The 21,476-nt window shown below is 38.3% G+C and overlaps 1 protein-coding gene across 3 annotated transcripts in view; it reads left to right on the top strand.

Annotated features, from left to right (window-relative positions):
* Positions 1–8,082, top strand: part of ELOVL4 (ELOVL fatty acid elongase 4) — a 33,260-nt gene extending 25,178 nt beyond the window's left edge. For all 3 annotated transcript variants that reach the window (XM_021541601.4, XM_085574779.1, XM_077782320.2), the window contains 3 exons: positions 4,258–4,429; positions 6,541–6,668; positions 7,174–8,082. In XM_021541601.4, the coding sequence (XP_021397276.1) occupies positions 4,258–4,429; positions 6,541–6,668; positions 7,174–7,449 (576 nt within the window). In that variant the 3' untranslated portion in view covers positions 7,450–8,082. The remainder of the gene's footprint in view (positions 1–4,257; positions 4,430–6,540; positions 6,669–7,173) is intronic.
* Positions 8,083–21,476: the final 13,394 nt, after the last annotated feature.

The following is a 21,476-nucleotide window of genomic DNA, read 5'->3' as shown; positions in this document are numbered from 1 at the left end:
CTTTTTGGGAATGTGCTGCTGTAATATTGCCATCACATTGAGTGGCCTCCTTTGTGTAAAGCTCTTGATCAAAATAAGGGGTCAAGAAAGCATCCTTTGTCCTTCAAGAGACTACAGAGAGCACCCAGAAAAAGTCCCCCCCCCCACCAAAAAAAAAACAACAACATACCAAGTTTGCCTATCCTGGATACCAGGTAATGTCCTTTTCTGCCTCTCCAACCCACATCATGTATCAAGACAGTAAGCCAGTGATTTTAAAGGAGAGGGAGCAAGTTAAGGGCATGTGGTGTCACTTCCCCTTTACAGTTTAGCAACACAGCAACCTGTGGCTCAGAGACCTTTTGAGTCAGACAAAGCCTCTTTGGTTTTGCCAGTTTTTAGGAGGATTTTTTCCCATGTATTTCTCTGCATATTTTCTTATACTTTATTGTTCTTTTGTCTTTCACTGATGGTTAATTGTGTAGGTAGTTTACACAAAAGGTGAAGAAGCTGGTCCTCCTGCTTACTGTTTTGAACCTACCTACACATGTTAATTTCATTCAGGCTCCCCTGGCTGTTCTACAAGAAACAATGGACAACTGGAGCAGGCAGGGATGAAAAGTAAATTCCCCAGCTGCCAAAACATTTGCTGAAATAACTCCTTTGTGAAGGACTTATCTGATGAATGTAGTAGGTAGTCACTGTACTGACTGCTGGCAGAGAGTTGAGTGGTTTTGTTATGAAAAAAACACAAAATGTTCATGGTATACAAGAAAGAAAAGGGGGAACAAACCTCTTTTAGAGAGATCTACAGATGTATCTTGCAAAAACTTTTTTGGTTATAGCTTAAGAATCAAAATAATAAATGCAAATGACTAAGATGTTAAATCCATGCTTTGTAATACTCCTTTGGGAGCTTCAGTATTTGAAGTGAACAATTTTGTTACACTGTCTAACTTAATGTATGCTGGTGTCTGCCAGTAGTCATTTCCCTGCTCTGCTTATGTTTGTGAGTTCTTGTGTACTAGGCCAAAGTTCATCTATTTTATTAGCATTTCTGAAGAATTGGGAATATGGGGCTTTGTGAATTTGTTGTTATTTTAAGTGTGCTGATTGTAATCATGAAGCCAAGCAATGGTTGTTTTCTGTATTGTAATTGTAATCTACATTGTTAGTATTTATGTCTAGAGCTTGAGTGGTTTCCTCTTATGAAAAAAAACATCATATACTTCAAACATCAGTAAACTTGACTTCACAAGTTCTGTAAACAAAATTCTATAACTGAAAATTCACTATAAAAGCTTTTTTAATTTTTCACATTGCTGTAACCTTCCAAGAAGTACCTGTCCCTTCATACCCCTTAGTGGATAAATGTCTCCAGCACAAAATGAAGAGAAATGGTGCAGAAATAGAGTCCTGCAATAAAACAGCCCAACAGTCAAAAACCCTGCAGCAGGCAGAGGACATGGGATTGGACCTCTTGTTGACCCCCTTAATCCTAGGCTGTAATGTAATCTTTCTGTGCCATCTGGTGTTTTAACAGACTTTGATTGGTATATATGAAAAATACCAGAAAATATATAGTTGTGACTACTATTGTTCATTACAAGGATGTGCCTTTTTAATGCATGTTTCCTTTTCTTTTCAACTAAATCTTTCTTGCATGCAGTATCCAAAGGCTAAAGGTTACGTCATGATTTTTGATGCTTTGCAAAAGAAATTTAATAGTAGCCATCTGCTTCTGACACAGCTAACATATCAGTGTTTTGTTCTTTGTTTCTGCCCTTTTTCACTCATTTGATGCATGGCCTCAGGCAAATGACTTGACATTTGTTTCATTTTTTTCTATAAGCTAATGATAAAAATGTCTGTAGAAGTCACTGGAAGTACTGAAATAGATCATCAGTACACCAAACCTATCAGGTTTGAGAGTAAATGGTAGAAAATTTGATGATATTAAGAGCAAAGAAGCTGACAGGCAAAAAAAATTTACAGGAACACAAAATCAGAAGGTATAATCCTTCAAAGGATCCTGTTGTTTTTCTTAAGTGATGGGAAGCATTTTGATCAAAAGTTCAGATTATTTCTACCCATGAAGTGTAATTGCTTTCTCCACTAGGTGCAATTCAAAAGAAGAGCAATGAGATGTGTTATGTGACTTGTCCAAGAACATATACTGAACTTGTGGCACTTTGGGTATGAGACAGAAGTATTTTTGTAGGATTTTTATATTTTCCTCTGTGTCACAGTAAATTGGCTATTTGCTTGTTGGCTTTTGGACTTACTGTTCCCATATTTTATTAAGAAAAATATCAATTTACTTTATGAAAGATTTTATGGCAGTTTGCTTGTAACTGACCTCCTGGTTCTCTAGAAGTTTCTTTGAAGGGAGGACCTCCAAAGAGCTAAACTATTGCAGTGATGGATTGTCATTTTATGGATATACAGTCCAAAGTGTTTATTGTTAACTTATGAAATGCAAAGATGCTTATCTTAATTTATGTAAGAGATGCAACTTTAGCAAAGACCTGTAAGAGATGCTGGACTGTTATGCTAACCCACTGGGTGTGAGACAAACCTTGATGTAGGTGTTACTGAATACCTGACTACTGTCCCAGAGGCAGTACTGGATATTGAGCAACATATACATGTATATATATATATATATGATTCTTGCACCTTGCCTCTGTGTCTGAGAACTCCAAGATCTGTGGGAGTCACTTTTCTGTCATTAAGCCTCTCTCCAGCTTTAGATATTAATATCTCTTCATATAAAAATGAAAAATTCTGCCTCCCCAAGATGTGAAGTGGGCTAAATCACATCCAGAGCATGAGAAGGGTGTTCATTAATGGTCACATAGAAGGCTGCAGTTTGGCATCAGTAAGATGTGCTGTCCCTCTGGGAAGCTGCAGAGCCTGCAATGCAGATATGCAGCACTCTTCTATGCTGCATTTTTGCTTCTGCTGTAATTTTTCCTAAACTGTTCACCAGACCAACTATGGCTATGACAAACAGTCTGTGGAGAGATGTTGTCCTTTCCCATTGGTTTGGAGAGGTGGAGGAAAACACCATGCAGGGCTATAGCATTGCTCTCTACTGCTCTTTACGATTGCCCTTTATCTCACCTAAAAATATCTGTGTAGTTGGGAAGCTACTCTGTGTTAACTCTTTTTTCTTCTGTCTTCCCTGTGGATTTGAGGGTGTGGTGGGGTTATTTCACACCATATTAACTTATGAAAATCTGGTTTACCATCAACTGAGTCCTGAAGGACAAGGCCAACTTCTTACAAATAGTGTGTTGTGACATTGCCTGCTCTCCTTGCTGGTGGTACCAATTCCAACTCTTTTTTTTTTTTCCACTCTCTGTGTGAGTCACCATCTGGTCTCACCCTTGCATAACAAGCTAGATGACTTACAATGCCAAAACTAAACTTGTTGCTATGTTTTGGGATCTGGGAGGGAGTCCCTACCACCACCATACTCCCATATCATCATATTAGCATATTGCTACACAGAGCTTCTGGGCTTTACTTGCTTTGACAATATCCTAATTTCAGCAGGAAGCCCTGTTTATGTTGCATCCTGGGCAAGATGCACTGTGATGGGTGGATGAGAAAAAGAATTTTGGGTGTGTAGCACTTCCCTGTTGGGTAGATGGATTATATATGTTCAGTTTGTATGGCTCCTGTGGTCTCTTTTTTTCTACTCCCTGAATAGCAGAGAGCCTCTGGGGGAATGCTTCTTTACAGAGGGAGTTCCTGAGAGGGCCAGAAGAAGCTGAGGGAATATTGCTGTAAGGAATGTGAAATCTGTGCTGCATCTAACTTTTTTGGATATCTTTCCACCCGTGTGCCTGTGGTACTGAAAGTCTCACCTTTGCAACTTCATTTTGTCATAATGTTTCTGCCTCATTGTTCTGACCACATCAAAGTCCTGTGGCAGACTTCTGCAAAGCTTAGGAGAGAATGAGGACACAAACTTCCAGTGTTTAGCTGGTAAACTATTCAGATATGGCAAAGCTTTTAATTATATCAGCTCTTTTTTACAGATGTGATTTGTGAACAGGCTCAGAATAATCTTCTTCCATGTCCAGAATAGATGAAAGGAGTATTTTTTTGTTGTTCCCATACTGTCAGATGTTTGACTCCACCTCAACTTTTAATCAAGATTTAGGGAAGGAAGAGATATCCTTCTCTTACAGTAGATAGATGGTGCGAACTTCATTCCATTCAGCTTGGAATCACTAAAACTTACATATTCTCTGTTTTTCATTGCAGATAGCTGCTGCTTTATGGTGGTATTATGTCTCTAAAGGAATCGAATATTTGGATACAGTATTCTTCATTCTGAGGAAAAAATTTAATCAAATTAGTTTCCTTCATGTCTATCACCATTTCACCATGTTCACCTTGTGGTGGATTGGTATTAAGTGGGTTGCAGGTGGACAAGGTGAGTTCCCTTCCTCTTATATGTTTTCGACTGGGCAGAAGGGAGAATTATTATTGTTTGGGAGGAATAGAAGAAAATCTTATCAACTTGACTTAATAATATACAAAACTGTTTATTAATGGATACAGTCTCCTTCTGTGGGAAACATGGGGGAGGAAAAGATAGCAGGGCAGTAATCTAATGAATTGCAAAACTTCTTTTCTTTTCCTCATGGGCATCAATTGCAAGCCTGAAGTTCTGCTTTTGAAAGTATCTGTATCTGTGTGAAACAGAAAGATGTATGTGCCTTGCTTAACTTTAATTTTTGCAGATACATAGAGCTATAACATCTAATTGTGGGCCACATTCTGTGTGCAAATTTAATGAAGTCAATGGAGATGTTGTTTTGGCAGTGTATATGAGTTTGAGGTTTGCTTTTATTTTTATAGAGGCATGTATAAAATTCTGAAACCTTCCCTTGGAGGTGAGCCAATAAATCTGTCAATTCACTTTTAAAACCTATTCATAAAGACACAAGTCTAAATTCATTAACAGCCTTCTTTCCTCTTTCTTCTTTGCTAAAGCCTCCATCAAATAATTTTATTGTTGTTTATTGCACTTGCCACACCCTTCATTACCTACATTATACTCTGGTTCCTGTTGTTTAGCCTTGTCTCTCAAATTGACAGCTCTGCAGAGCTGCAGGTACAGGGAAAATGCCCTTTTTCCTTTGATGTGTGATTTGTAGGCTTGCAACGCTGAAAATACCATATAGTAAACACAAAATACCATATTATGAACACTAAACTCATATTTTGGGTTTGGTGTTTTGTTTTTTTTGAACCATACAAATACTTACTGCATGGGTGGTTTATGCTCCCATTTACTATAGATATTTTGTACTGAGTGGCAACTTACATTGCAATGAAGAAATATGTAAATTTAGTGTCTCTGACTACCTTTTAATTTCTCTCATGTAATATGCAGGAAGCAGGTGCTCAACCAGATGTTTCATGGTCTTTATTTGCAACTGCACCTATAAAATAAGATTATTGGAGACTGGATGGTTGCTTGTAGACTTGCATAGAAATTCCTGCAGTTTTTATTCAACAGTTACAACTATTTCCAAATTTCTTTCAAGTTTTGTGTTCTAGCACTGCCTCTTAGTTCCTAGAGCCTGCAAAAGGAAAAGCAGCAGTTGCTTTTCTGCATTTATGTAGCTGCATAAATGTGGATAGATCTGTGTTCTGTTTTCTAGTTGATAACACACTGCTTACATAGACAGGTCTGTCACAAACTAGACCCTGTTACAGCAACTGGTCCCAGACCACACGGGCATCTGAGCTGTTTGATGTCACCACCTGTTGTCTGTATTGCCCTAATCTTATACATTTGAGCATTTTTGAGCATCTCTGTCAATGTAAGAATACCTTAACAAGATATGTTTCTGTTAAATGGCTGCAAATCTTGACAAAGCAAAGGAGAATGGATATAATGTGGATCATTCTGGAAAATGTTATACTATACACTGACATATTTAAGAATACTGGATATTTTAAATAATAAATAAAGAAACTAAAAATTATTAATTTAGACACACTCGCCTGGTAATACCTTAAAGTTCTTATAAAGAACAAGTCAGGTTTTGCTTTGTACAGGCTTTTTTTGGCCTATTTAATCAGATTTCCATGTGAGTTTTTTGACTTCTTGCTGAGAAGTGAACCTTTTGCATTTAAATACAATTTAAAAGAATAAGTTCAGAGCCTAGTACTTTATACTTTACATTGTCAAATAAAGCTTTTAATAATTCTGTAGAAAAATCGTTGCAGTTACACTAGAGCAACTAATGTGGAGTAAATGTCATTTATGTTTGTTCAACAAAAATATTATAAAAAGCTTTGGCATAAGTAGTTACACTGAAGATGTGACATAGTAGTTGCATTAACATCTGTTTGTGTCAGCACATGTTGACAGCCAGGTCTGTATTGTACTATTCAATATTTTGGAGATGGAATCCTGACACGTCCTGTGCTTTGTAATTTTTACCATTAAAAATAATTATATGAATAATACTAGAAAAGAATCCTCTTTTCTGAAATTACATGATGGTCTTCCCTTCTGTTCCTGGACAGCTTTCTTCGGAGCTCAAATGAATGCATTTATTCATGTCATTATGTACATGTATTATGGATTAGCAGCTTGCGGCCCTAAATTTCAGAAATACCTGTGGTGGAAACGATATTTGACCATATTGCAATTGGTAAGTAATTATCCTCCCTTTGGGATAAAAGGTGTTGCCTCTGCATGGATTTGCATTTGCAGAGCTTTGAATCAGATGCTGCTCCTTCCAAAAGTTCTTCTCTGCCTGACATTCTTCAGTTAGAATACTTTCTGGAGATGGAAGCATTTATTCACCTTTGGAAAAAAATATATGCAGCATATGTAAGAGCTGTGTGAGTTAAAGTCTAATGCTTCCTTGCTAGTTGTTTCAACTGAATAACAAAAACATATTCAAAATGTAGAGAAAATCCAGATCAGTTATTATCCTCTCATTTTCCTGCTTCTGAAAACTGATGATACTACAATAAATGTGATGCTTCTGGTCAAGCACAGATGTGCCTGCGTGAACGTGACAGACAAATACAGCTTCCCTACCACCTCCCAATTCAGCTGTTTTCATTACTTAATGAATTGGTATAAATTGATATGCTCAGACCTACAGAATATATCCAGACATTTTTGATTCTATATTTTCTGTCTTTCAGGTGCAGTTTCATGTCACTATTGGCCACACAGCCATGTCTATTTATATTGATTGTCCTTTCCCTAAATGGATGCACTGGGGTGTCATTTTCTATGCTGTCACCTTCATTTTCCTGTTTGGTAACTTCTACTATCGGACATATAAGCTGCCCAAGGAACCTGTAAAGAATGGCAAAATAGCAAATGGTGCTGTTGCAAATGGAGTAAGCAAACCAGAAAATAATGCGGTGGTGGAAAATGGAAAAAAGCAGAAAAAGGGAAAAGCAAAAGGAGAGTAACTTGATCCAGGCCTTAACCATTGTTGGCAGTGAGGAACCTCCAGTTTGGGTTATAAAAGGAAGAAAAAAACACTATCTGTACCAATTAACCTTAGGTTACTGAAGAGCTAGAACACAGATATTTTCATTATTTATGAAGATTGTTTTAAGAACAACACTAAAGTTGAATTTCTATTGTAATTATGTAATTATCATGCATATGGTCTCTGTGTAAACTTGTAGACTGCTGGTGTTGGTGAATGTAAGGAAGAATTGCAGTTGATTCCATGTTTAGCAGTCCAAAAGTTAATAGTACAATTGATACAGTTTTGTTGGCACCCACATTTCTTGGGGGGCGGGGGGAGGGGAAGGAAGTAGCATTTGAATATTTGTGCTTTCTTTCCAGAATACTATTAAATTTCAAATTATGACATATTATCTAATCAGAATCTGCAACTTTTCTTGTCCTCCTTGGAGAGTACCTTCAGACAGAATATGTGCTGTCAGAACAGTATTTGATTTTTCAGTCATTACTTGATTTGAGTATCTGTTACAGTTTGGTTTTTGTTTTATTATTTTTTTCTTGTGTGGAAATATACCTACCTCTTCATCTGCTGAAAAGGATATTGAGCATTAAATAACTGGTTTCTGGAATACAGAGTCCTCTAATCTAAATATCTGTTAATATTAATTCAGGAGAACATGTTTCCCTGTGGAAGTAAAAGGGATTTTTGGTGGTATCCTTTGATCAAGTCATCATTTTAATGTAAACTGAAATTTTGGAGTGCTACTTTTAGTAGAGCCAAATATTTTAAGAATGTGTAAATATGAACAAATATATTGGTTGAAGCAAGAAGTAAAAATAGGCCTGCTGCTTGTTGTCCATGACCTGGGTTAAATCTGTGGCACTGACTGATACTCAAAATGGTAAGATAATGTTATGGTGGGGAGAAAACAGCATGTAATTCCATTTAGAAATGTTGTGTGCATGGGTAGTCATGCTAACTACAAAACCAACCATCACTTTATTGGGAGAGAGAATTCAGTTTAAAAGTGCTAAATACATAAATACATAGCAAACATAAAATCTTGAAAATGTTGCTATTGCTTGATACCTGTCAAAACTCTATTTCTTAGACTCTTGCAGACGAAGTATTGCCTGATAGACAGGTCACCTTTATAAGTCAAAACTGCTAAAATAAGTAGAAACTTTTAGATGGATTTTCATTTACATGTTACATAAAGGACTTTTTACCATTCCTTTTGTGAAGAAAATAGGGAAAGATTTATACTTCTTCTGAATAATGTGTTTACTGAGAGGTACATTTTGAGCTGCTTAGCATGCAATGAGTAGAAGATGGGTGGAATTAGAAACTATATCCTGGATTACTGTGTTCCTTAGCCATCACTGCAAGAGCTGTATTGTTACTGTCCAAATGCATTCCCCCCCAGCTCTGGTCAGAAACATATCCAGAGGCAGCAACAAACACATATCTAGCAAGTAGCACCATCGGTGCAGAAAGAGTACATGGAACGGTGAGTGTAAAGTGAGTGACACATTTAATAGATTTTTTTTATCTCAATCATCCATTTACTGTTTATAATATACAAGCAGGTTACATATTCTGTGTCTCAGGTTTGTCTTGTTTCTATATAAAAAAAATCTCAACTCAGAAAACAATTCCTAGGAAAAAGAGTTTTGGATGTAGTCTGTTGTATTAGAAAATAATTTCTAATGCTCTAATGCTGGAGTTGGTTCAGCTGAAAGGTGGTTCATCCCTAATCTTCACCACTGTGGATTTTTGGGCAGAATGTAGAATTGTGAAAAACTGACTCTGCTGAACTCAAATTCATGTGACCATTAAGTTTCTTGTCTGCTGTGTGTTCTGATTCTTCCAGCCTTTGTAATGATGCTTTTTTGCATTTGCATAACTGCGTATTTACATAGCGTGGCATGGGGAAGAGGGATGGTGACTACCCTTCCTTCTTGGACAAATGCCACTACCCTTAACCAAGCCAAAGTGCTGGCTGACTCAGTAATTTTGGAATAGCTAAAGGAGTAAATAACTACGGAGCAGATTTACAGCACACCTGCTGCTCCAAGGTAGTGACTAGTGTGAATGCAGTTACCCTGCTGTAATTTCAAGGTCGTTTACCTCACTTTGATTAAAGGGTAGCTTCTTTCTATTTGCCATGGGATGTGGGCAGCTAACTTCTAAATCTGTATCATTCCATGAATTGTGTTAAATTGGTTGTTTGCTCTGTCATTCATTCAATAAGCCAGATCAGCGAAACTGATACTCTTCCTGTGATCTAGCTCTGAAACAGCACCCCAGGACTATTCCAGCACAGGATCAATTGTGTCTTTGCTACACTTTCTGACTTAACAATTATGTCTTGCATGATGGTAAATATTTAAATAACTGAAAGTTAAAATTTTTTCCCCCTTATCATGCATGGAATTGGATTAAAGTTGATTGCAACTTGAATATTTTTGACAAAACTCGAGTAGAAGTCTACTGTCAAATTCTGGAGTAATTGTTAAATACTAAAAAAAGTGAAAAAACCTCATTGTGAGAATGCATGTGTACATACACATCATGTTGTCTGGCCCTGTGCATAAAACCAGTTTGAGAGATTCCCATTTTCATGGGAAAAAAAAAAAAAATAGTTATTAAATTACTGGAACACTGCTGTTTTGAGTACATCTTTTGCAGTATGACTTTCCTAGGTCTATTTATGATATATTTGATTGTTCATGTAATTCAAGTCCCATTACAATCTTGAATATAATGGCCTTATTAAATGTGCATTTTGTAGGCATGGTCTTGAGTGCAATATTTCTGTTTCTGACTATGCAGCCAGACTCACAGAATACAGGGCTCAACTTGTACAGCTTTTTGTTTTTCAAAATATAGGCAATAATGCACATGTGAAATACTGACAGATTCATTAGAGTCATCTTTGAATCTAAGGAAGCTTAAAATTTTGCCATGAAAGTATGTATAAATATGTGTATTTTCTATACATAGTACTGAAATTCAAATTATACAATCTTTCGCAGTACAGTTATTCTTTACAGGGTTATTGGGGTTTGTTCTTCTAAATCCTTTCAATTTATTGAAAAATTAAATTCAAACCATTTGAAACTTTTCTTTTTTTGCCAAGGAATGATAATTTTTTGCTAGGAGTTCTGAAGCTCTTGGACCAGAGTCTCTAAATATTTGATGCCATATAAGTAATACCATTTTTCATTTAGCCTCATCTCTAGCAGTGACAGTTGTTGGATTATTTTAGCACTTTTTCAGTGTAAAATTAAATACAAATTATCTATATATGTATATATGTGTACACATACATAGTGTATGTGTGTGTATATATGTATGGATTCTTAGCATATTCTTTCAACATGTGAAGTAAATTATATTTCTTGAATGTGAATTTGGCAGGAGCTAATAGAATGATTCCTACAGCTCCAGCAGGAAAATGAAGCAGTTTTCCTTCCACAGATCCAGTATCAGTCTTGCAAACATAAATAGTATTTGTCAGTTGTTTTAGATACAGGATTGCAGACAAGACAGAGCCATTTCTACCAGTGTAATAAATATTTTGAGGCATCAGTTGTAGATTCTGAGGGGAGAGATCTCAACTCAGGGTAGCTGTGGAACTATGCTGTATTATGGTAGGGATCATTTTAGTAAGAGTAACTTGCTCCAGGTGAGTCTTTGAAATCATTGCAATCATATTCTCTGTTAAACAGAAAGCTTCTAAAAATAAATCATAGAGTCATAAAACCATTTAGATTGAAGAAGACTATTAAGATGACTGAGTCCAACTATTAAACCAATGTTTCCCTGCAAGTTCAAAAGCATGGCCTATTTGATTACAGAACCATCAATTACTTCCAGCTCCAGACCAGGATAAAAAGGTGAAGGCAAAATGAAAATGCTGCACATTTTTTCAGGTTAACCTAAGGGCACATTTCTTCAGAGAAACACTTGAACTGCATGTGCTGGGAAGGGAGGTAAGAAAGGACAAATAGCTTTTGTGATGGAAGATCTGAGTCCTAAAATAGTTTACAAGCACTAGCTATTTCTTAAAAACTTGAGTAAAACTGTTCATGGTGCATAAAGTTAAACCTTGCATGAAGCTAGTGTGGGCTGAGAGTTATATTTAAAATGAGATTTATTTCAGGTAAAATTGAAGAGAATGGGGAACTAATTAAATATCTGGATAGTGTATTTATCTTGGTTAGAAACACAGACTTATCTAATTTGATACCTAAAGCAAGACACCCATATGACATCTCATTGCACTGCAGTCTGATGCTCCAGCCCCTTTGCTAATGTAAGCAGAGGGAGCTCCATGGGAATGAGTGGGTTGGTTCCTATTTACCTCAGCAGAGTATGGTGAGCACTAAAGAGCAGAGAAAATGCTTGCTTTCTGCCAGTATCCTGGGAGGATCGAGGGAAATGTATGGTTCAGGGTGCTGCTTTTGCATAAGGTGTTCATGCTTTTGTAAACACTGAAAATAAACATTACTTTTTTCATGCTGTTTGAGTTTGGTTTTATACATTCTGTAGTATGTTCTTCTGTGTCCCATCTTGCCTCAAGATGCCTGCTAACTTTAGTGTTGTGTAGATTTTGTGATGTAATCTGTTTAGTTGCCCAGGAGTTTGTGGAAACCATTTTTGTGACATATCCTCCTATTTTGAGGTTACAGGGACTTCCTAATTTTGAATATTGTCCCCAAATAATAATGGAGTGGCTTTGAAACCACTGTTAGGGAACCAACTAAAAATAGGATGCCCACTTAAGCAAAAAAAAAAAAAAAAAAAAAAAATCCCCTAAGTTTCCTTATTTGGTCTTGGAAACATTAACAATTGGGAATAAAATTAGCCATGAAGTTTAGCTTTTGCTGGACACTGTGTGGTGTTAATGAAGTCTCATCCCAGAGAATCTGGAGCACTTTTAGCATTAGGTGCAATTGGTGGTTACATGTATTGGGTACAGTAAGTTCCTTCATTGTCTGCCAAGTATGAGCTCTGTAATCAACCTTATAAAATCAAGTTGCACCCATGTTGCACTCCTAGAACCTCAGTGCAAATAGCTACTCCGGATGTCAAGTAGCAGGGAATCAAGTCTGCCGTCATAGCAAAATATGGTGTGGTCAATTATGTCTTGCACAATTCTCGGCTATTGCTTCAATCCACTGCTTACATCCTCCCTGGATCAGAAAATACACCAAGTGATCAGAACAAGATTTGTCCTTTAGATGATTAACATGTGCTGGGGTAGGCTCTCTCTGCAGGTATCTTTCTTATAACTCTATTCCTCACCAGTAATTAAAAATAAGAATGTGATCAAATCAGATTTATCAGATGATTGGATAGAATAGACTGGATCCTCTGGTGTTCTGTTTTCTTTTTTGTATCGCTTGCTTCTTAACATCTGGGAAATTGGGGTTCAGCTCAAAGCACTGGGTGAGCATGGGCTGCTCTCAGACACACACATGAAGCATGTTCTCAAAGACAGCTTTGAAGGCAGTGCCTTCTATGGATTAGTGCCTTTCAGTGCATTTTTATGCTTGGGACTTCTAGGTCACCTCATGAATTCAGACACACTTTTCTGTTGACTGCCTGGCACGTCAGTGACATCACATTTGACTTAATTGCAAAGATACTTGTTGATGGGTGAGTTTTTGTCTCTTGATCATCCAGGCTCTGATTAGTGCACACTACAAAACAGTGCTGGCAGTTCCTGCCAGAGCACCACACAGTCAGTGCTGCTTTAGGGGAAAAAGCTATTTGCATTTGATTCAGTAGGTGGGAATTTATGCAAGCTCATATGGCATCACTGCTGTCAATTCAATATCAGGTAGGTTTTAGTTTGCTAGCAAAAAGAAAGATTTGAGTTTTGAACTGACTCAGTATTTTCTGTCTTTATCTTTACCTAGACAGCTATTGTTCTTGCAGTGGTGGAACCTTAATTTGTTTGACAAGAAAAACACTGTTACGTTAGTATTTTTTGGAGTGTGTTTATGAGAAAAAATAGAGAAATTCAAGAAACAACTTGGGCCAAAAACTAAAGAACATGAGGTAATTGCTTCTTTAGTTTTTGCTGTTGTCCCTAGATGTTGCAGGAGTTAAGTGACTACTCTATAACTGCTACTGCTGTGTATTCATTACAGATGCTGTACTGGTATACAAGTAAGGCACTTTTGCATAAGTACATTCTGAAGTACATGAAAGTTTGCTTTGTCTTAAATGATAATCAAGAGAGTGATTTATTTAACTACAAATGCTTGGAGTGAAAGTAATGACAAACATAATACTCCTGCATTGGCAGGACTCACTCTGTATTTTCTCATAATCTCATTTTCTCATAATCTTCAGAGCTTCTGAGTAGTTTCTTGCAGTAACAGAAAGCCCTCCAAAGCTGAAAATTGCTGTATAAGCTAAAAACCTGTTTTTGCAGAGCTTCTGTTACTGCTTTGTTTCTTTTTTGTACATGTATCTTCAGGTCAGGTGTTTGCTTACTGAATTATTCATGAGTGGAATGTAGGTCACAGAAAGATCTGTAGTAGCTGCAAGTGAGTAAAATGTTAAAATAAACTTTGGGGCGTTTTACAGTCAAGGGTTTCAAGTCCATGGTGTCATTTGGTACACTGGGTTCACCTCAAATGCTGCTCTTGGGTACTGGGTACAGAAGTCTGGGTCTACCCAGCCTGATAGGAATTTTCCTTACTAAACAACAGATTCTCACCTGGAAATTGGTGTCTGACCTGGTTTCCACACATTTGGCAAATGGCACAGAAGAAGTCCCTGGGCCAGTGAGGAATGGGGTTTTTTTTTGTAGTTCTACCTATTCTCAAAACATCAAATTTAGTAGGGGGTGTTGGAACATTTTCTGCTGACAGCATGAGGTACGGAGTTTGAAGAAAATGTGTCCCTGGATGCAGTGCTTGTAAAGAGCCTAGAATATTTTTCTGCTCTTAGTTGCTTGACATAAGCCAAATATGCTGGAAATGCTCCAATTAAATAGGAAAAAACCCCACCACATTGTTAGGATTTACTCAGAAAGTGAGATTTTAGGTAATAGGTAGTTCTTTACTGAAAAATTCCCCTTTTCCTCTTTGCCCACTTCAATCATTTCATCTGTGCATGCCTTTCTGCTCTGCTAGAGTGGCTCCTTGGATGAAGACTGATGTGTTCAGGGAATAGTTTACTGCTGTGATTTGTCACTGGGACATGTGAAGTGACTTTTTGTGCAGCCTGAAATGTCAAATAGTGGCTGCATATTCTGAGCAGGTTGAGTATAACAATATTTTACGTGTAATGATCTCAAAACCGTGTTTTCTGGATATAATAAGCTAAGAGGAGGAACAGCTTTTTTAAAATTTGGTCTTCCTGCTTAACAAATATGGGGCTACAAGGACAAACTGCAGTTTGTATTCTATGATATGAAGGCACACTGTACATTCATAACCAGAGTTTGGCTGTGGGAAACAGAGAGTTTACTGCACTATAAAATCACCTTGTTAGAGATTTTATATTGAGCTCTTCTGTGATGACAATTTAATAAATACCAGATTTTTATATAAGTCTGACTTTTGGGTATTTTTATTTTAAAGTCAGGTAAGTTTTCTTGCACAGGTAAAATCCCTCATCGTGACTTTTGAGGCTTTTTCATATTCTCTGTGTTAAGTTTCACTTATTTCTGTGAGAATTTCACTAAGGACAGTCCATGATGCTAACAGACTGTATAAAATTTACTTACCATCTAGACCTCACATTGCACACTAGAAATTTTGAAGTATAATAGAAAAATAAGGACCAAAACCTTTAAAATTTTTTCCACTTAGTTTCTTTTGTTGTCTTTTTTTTGTTGTTTTTGTTTTTTTTTTAAACTTTACAATTAAGGTGTAATTACTTTAGTAAAATACTAGAAGTGGCAACATATTTTGAATTTACACAGTGATGGCTGTGGCAGAATTCTTAGAGAGAAAACAGTGCTGCAGAGAAGTGCATGGGTGTTTTTTTTTTTCATGCTTTATGGCACTTTATTAAATCTGCTTTTGATAAAGGATGAGATATGAGACTTGTACGTGCAATGCTTGTAACTCAAACTCTCCTTAATGTCTCTAGTTGCACCAGCACTGTGAATTGCCCTTGTAGTAGAATCTTCATAAGCACTTGGCATAAGTTGCCTGCTCACAAGTCTATAAAATCTCTTGGATCCAGAAGATGTTGTCTGAAGCCCATTAAAAGCTACAGAGGGATTGATTTACTAAAATCCTTGAACTGAGCCATTAGAATTTCACTAAGGAGAATTTCAATTCTAAAGTAAGAATTTGTAATTTTGTAATTTTTGAAATTGTAATTTTTTTCATACTCAGATTTACAGGGTGCCTTTCAAAATATATTTCAGGACATTTTTGGCAGTGAGACAATTTTTCATTCTTTCAACACCTTAAGTGTGACTTTGCCAGCCCCTGTAATCAATGGCTACCAGGGAGCAGCAGTGGGCTCTCTGCCATTCATGGCAAGTATTAGAAGATGGCTGCTCAGCTCAGTAGGTGGTGCACTAGAAAGAAGAAATTCATATACTTTGTAATGTGTTTTGTTAGGAATTTTAACTGACTGGGGAATAAGTGGGTATTTTAATCTGACCAAAATATTCTTGATACTTTCTTCACATTATCTCTTGATGCATATTTTCATGGGGAGTAGGAATATGTGCTGTAGGAACAAAGAGATGCACAAAGTATTAATGGTCTGCTTGCTTTTGCATTGCAAGGATGCTAGAATAACATGATGTTTTATGCAGACAAAGGATTTGAGACTCTGTTCTCAATTTAATTTTTGGTGTAGCAATTTTGGCAGCATGACATCTCAAGGCAATGTAATTCTTTGTTTTTATTGAGACACCAGCAGAATGCTGTGAAGTGCCTCCAAATTTCCCATTATGAGCATAATGCCAGACACCAAGATTAGTTCTCAACATCATTGTGACCTGGTGAGCAGTCCATTCTGGATCTAAATTAGAAATTTAAAAGAATTCCATTATCTGCAACAAAGTCAATATAGTCAACAGCTTTTTTTCAGCACAGTAACTAGGCCAGGATATAGAGATTACTAGCTGCAAAAGCTATGTCTAGAAATTAGGAATTCAGAAAAATAAATGAAAAAACTTGACAGATTGTGTTCTATTTCTTTGATTTAAATAAATTTTAAAAATCATTTCATTCAATACAGCTTTGTCATGTCTTTCTTCAGCATTGAGAAATAAGGTAAAGAAAAATCCCTGAACTCTGCTCATTGAGGTTATTACTTACTGTTCTTTTTGTGCCCTCTTCTATTCCAGTAGCTAAAGCAACCAAATTAAGAAATGCCCTCATTTTTGCTTATTAATGCTATTTATATTAAGAAAATAATATCAGGTTTTAAATCCCCAGCTGGAGCCTGTTTCTCTTTGATGCTTAGAAAAAATAGCCATTACAGTTGTGAAGAATGCTTTAGAAAGAGATTGATGATACACTTAACCAGAGATGAGGATGGGCTAATTAACTATGCTCCTTAATTTCTTTTTGTCAGCTGTTATAATGCAATCTGAATGTTTATGCAAGAATTTCAGGTCTTGAAACTGGAAGTTCCAGAGCAAAATGAGCATTTTATCATTTATTTAGCAAGGAAGAATTTATCCACACTGAGTTGGATGGCCCTGCTGTCCTATAAAAGTTGAAAGAATAAGAAATCATAAAAATATTCGGCCCTGAACCACTTTTAAAATTAAAGTATTCTCATCACTGGTCAATCCTATTTCTTGGGACTGGTTTACCTTTGAGGATTTATGGGATTGACTGAACAGCAATTTAAATATGTAAATAAATAAAAATATCAGATGTCAAATATCTGTTCCAGGTGATTTAGTGGGGAAAGTGAAGATTCCCATACCTGGAAACTGCATCCACTTGCAAAACATTTTTCAGGTGGCACTTGAATTTTGCAGGTTTGCACAACCTGTGAGTTGTCACCAGACTGTGGGATGAAGGGATGAATACAGGTGAGTGGTGGTGAAGGCACAGACAGCTGGATGATGCTTTTCATTACAGTGTTTCCTTGGGAAAACCTGGAGCCTTCCTAAGCTGATGTTTTCTAAGGAAGAGCTAAATTATGTTCTGGCATCCATAGGAAGGGCATTTCTGCAGCTCCACCTCCACAGCTTTAGAGCTTTATCTGATGGGCAATCTTGAAATGGTTTTTCTGGCAGGTACTTACTACAAAAACAAAAGCTGCTCTTTCCAGAGCTCCTCAACATTGGTAAAAGACCACTTTCAGTTGTTTAGCTTTGGGGTATTCCTTACCTTAACAGAGAAAGGAGACCAAAAGAAGACTCACAATTTACTTTGAATGGCCACTGTGCAACCTGTGAGAGATTTTGTATGTTTCCCAGTGATTTACAGGCAAGGATGAGAGGACTAAACAAATTTTGAGCAGACACCTTTTCTGGAGTGTGGTGTCATGCCTTAACAATAGTGTTATCCCTTCTGGCAGGGCTATAAAATAAGGGGATTATTAATTCAACAGCAAAAAGCACAGTAGGTAATTTGTGTTAGTCCTAGCTCTTTGTTTAATATTTTTTTTCCAAGGAAAAAAAAAAAAAGACATTTACAAAGTGGTTGGAATACCTGGTAAGCTACCAGAAACAAGACTTGCAAGGGCTTGGGTAAGGATGACTCTCTCCTTTGATCCTGTTCCTTCTGCAGCGTGGCAGGCTAATACAAGACTAGTGCTGCATCTGCAAGCTCAGTGCAGGACCTGTCACACTGTGGGGTTGGAAATGAGGTCCTGCAGCCACTGCTGCCTCCTGGGACGTGGTGTGTGGAAAAACACGAGAACTGATAGAGCTTTTGCTCTCCTGCCCATGCCCAGAGCACCCTGAATCTTCTCGTGTGATGAACGTGCTGCAACGCGTGCTTTGTACCGTCATGGCTTTTTCAGTTTCTGGCATAAGAGACTGAATCAGTTTGCACAGCATTAAACAGGAATTGTGCTGAATGCTGCAATCAAATGCCAAATCCCTGTATCTCATTCATTAATAAGGTATTTTTTACTGAATGCTGAAATCAAATGCCAAATCCCTGTATCTTATTCATTAATAAGGTATTTTTTAATTTGGGATGTAATTAGTTTACATCATAAAAAACTCTAGATAAGCATTTTCTAAGAAACAGCTGACAAGCAGTCACATGGAAATAATCATAATTGCTGGAATAGAACTAAAACCTTTTTGCTTAAAAAGCTTCTAGTGCAACAGCAGTTGTGTTAGCCAGAAAATCAGAAAGTGTTTGTTTTTGCTATGTATGTCTAGGTGTACACACAAGGACTTCCCAATCATGGTGCTGCACTTTTTACTTTTTCTACAGTTCTTGCAAAGTAAATTGTAAAATGCCCAGCACCTTTGTGGTGTTACTCATCAGCATTCCCAAATACACCCGTTTAGTTGCCCGAGTGCAAGCCCTAAAGCTTTTGTCAGCTGCACAACAGCTCTTCCTCAGCTTTGGTTGTCTCTGAGCCACAGGAGGGAGATTTTTTATAATATCACAGAACTCCTCTGTCCTGAAACTTCAGAGCACTTCGAGTAACACAATGCCAATGATCAGCTGGTTTTATTAGGTGTTTTTATATATGTATTTTATCACCCTCTAATGAAGATTAATGATGTGAAAGTACCACAGCCAGCAACAAAAAAACCTGCATATGGAAGTGTTTTGAAAAGCCAGCTACAGCTCAGGGATGAGACTGGTGGCTCCCCACTAAAAAGGCTCATTGGCACATGGGGTCCAGCCCCTTCACCTTGGCCAGAGGATGTGTCCCACAGGGCTGGCAGTCACCTCTCCACTTCACCCATTCTCTGTTTCCTCATTCCCAGCCTAACCCTCAGCTCATGCCCATCTCTTATGGAAAGGATCGACCAGTCTGGCTCCTGCTGCAGCAGCACTGGCTCAGGCAGGAAAACATGCCAAAACTTCACCAAGCAACAGGGAAACATGAGCAGGTTTGGTCTTGGTGTTGCCCAGGCTGCCTCTGAAGAGCACTGGCTGTGCAAGGCAGGCCTGCCCCTCACCTGCTGACAGCCCTGCGTTATCTCCCCTGCCATCCTTCCCATCAGCTCATTCTGCTTGGCTCTACCAGTGACTCAGTCTATTAAATGGGCGTCATATTTTATTACAAACCTGAGCTAATTAATTACATGCTGTTAGGCAAAAAAAATGCAGGGCAGCTGTAGAGGGGAGCAGTGATGCAATGGAGGTGCAAACAGAAAAGCTGTCACTTCTGGAAAGGGAGAGAAAAGGATTAAAGAGTTAACATAACCAGAAGAGCGGCTTTCCTAAGTGGATCAGTCAATGGAGGCATTGGGAAAGCATGGCTTCACAGGGCTGCTGCCATGGGAAGCACTGCCACCCACCATGTCAGTGCCTTGCAGGCCTGCAGAGATGGGGAGCTCCTTGTGCCTTTTCAAAAGTAGTCATTGCCATCGCTGCTAATTAAAACAAAAAAAAAGTGATGAGTTTCAGAAAAGATTTTGAAAGTTCTTTAAGTGGGGAGCATCTGAGCTAGCATGGAGGGATCCAGAAGAAGGAGAGTTTGGAAACATGGTGGAAAGTCACCATCCTCCTCTGGCCAGTAGTAAAGCAGGAGGAGGAAGTGCCTGCTCATCCTGGCTTTCTGTTCAGGTCAGCATCATAAGTATGCAGTCTAATCAGAAAATGGCAAGGCACCTCTTCCCAGGAAGAAATGGAGAGTTTCTGGCAGCTCTTTGTCTCAGCTGGTGCCTATGGGTAGGGAGGACACACTCCATCCCTTCAAGGGGAATAGCAAGCATGAGGGACATGAGTAAGGCCAGGGAGGAGGGTGACTTTCCACTGGCACATCTGTCTCTTGGGGCACAGGCTGGGATTGTCTTTCAAAAGAAGGCTCACACTGACATGCACACATACATACAAGCACCCTTTAAAAACAATTTGGAAATTTTGGGTCCAAGGCAAAGGGTTAGTGGTGTGGTTTAAGAAGCCAAGAACATCATCATAGATGAGAGCATGAATCATTCAAACCACCTTTTGCAAAGGGGAAGTCGGCAGGAATCACACTGAAATTACCATGGGTGGCAACTCACACCCTGTGAAGGGCTGGCTAAGCCAATTTATTTTTTGCTATATGTTTGCTGCTCATGCTTGAAATCACACAGAAAAAAAACCACTTCTGCTTGCTCTGTAAAATAGCCTGTGTGCTTAGTGCTTGAGCTGGCACATCCCTGGTGGTGGGTTCACCCTAGCTGGGGGCACGGTGACCACCAAAGCCACTCTATCACTCCCCTCCTTTGCTGGGGCAGAGGAAAGAAAATGCAATGAACAGCTCATGGGTCAAGATAATGACAGAATGCGATCACCCACCAATTGCTGTCATGGGCAAAACAGACTCAACTCAGGGAAATTAGTTTAATTCATTTGCCAGTTAACACCAGAGTAGGGTAATGCAAAATAAAAGCAAATTGCAAAACACCTCTCCCCATCCCTCCCTTCTTCCCAGGCTAAACTTTACTTCCGTATTCCTCTGCCTTCTTCTTCCCAGTAGCACAGGGTCACAGGGAATGAAGGCTGGAGTCAATTTATCACACTGTTTCTGCCTCTCCTTCCTCCTCAAAACAGGGCTCCTTACACACTTCCTCTTCTCCTGTGTGAGATCTTCCAGGGGCTGCAGGTGGATCTTTGCTCCAGCCATGGACCTCCACAAGCAGCAGGGGCACAGCTGCCTCACCACAGTCTGCACTATATGTTGCAGAGGAATCTCTGCTCTGGCACCTGGAGCACCTCCTCCCCCACTTCTTCATGGATCTTGGTGTCTGCAGATTTGTTCCTCTCCCATGTTCTCACTCTTCTCTGGCCAAAATTTGCTCCTGGGCAGCAAATTTTCCCCCTTCTTAAATGTGTTATGACAGCAGAGCTACCACAGTCACCAATGGTCTCAGTTTGGCCAGCAGCAGGT

Source organism: Lonchura striata, chromosome 3, assembly GCF_050655825.1.
Source record: "Lonchura striata isolate lonStrDom1 chromosome 3, ASM5065582v1, whole genome shotgun sequence".
In the NCBI taxonomy this organism is placed as follows: domain Eukaryota; kingdom Metazoa; phylum Chordata; class Aves; order Passeriformes; family Estrildidae; genus Lonchura; species Lonchura striata.
The sequence above is the reverse complement of the archived record's forward strand: the minus strand, read 5'-3'. Positions and strand labels throughout refer to the sequence as shown.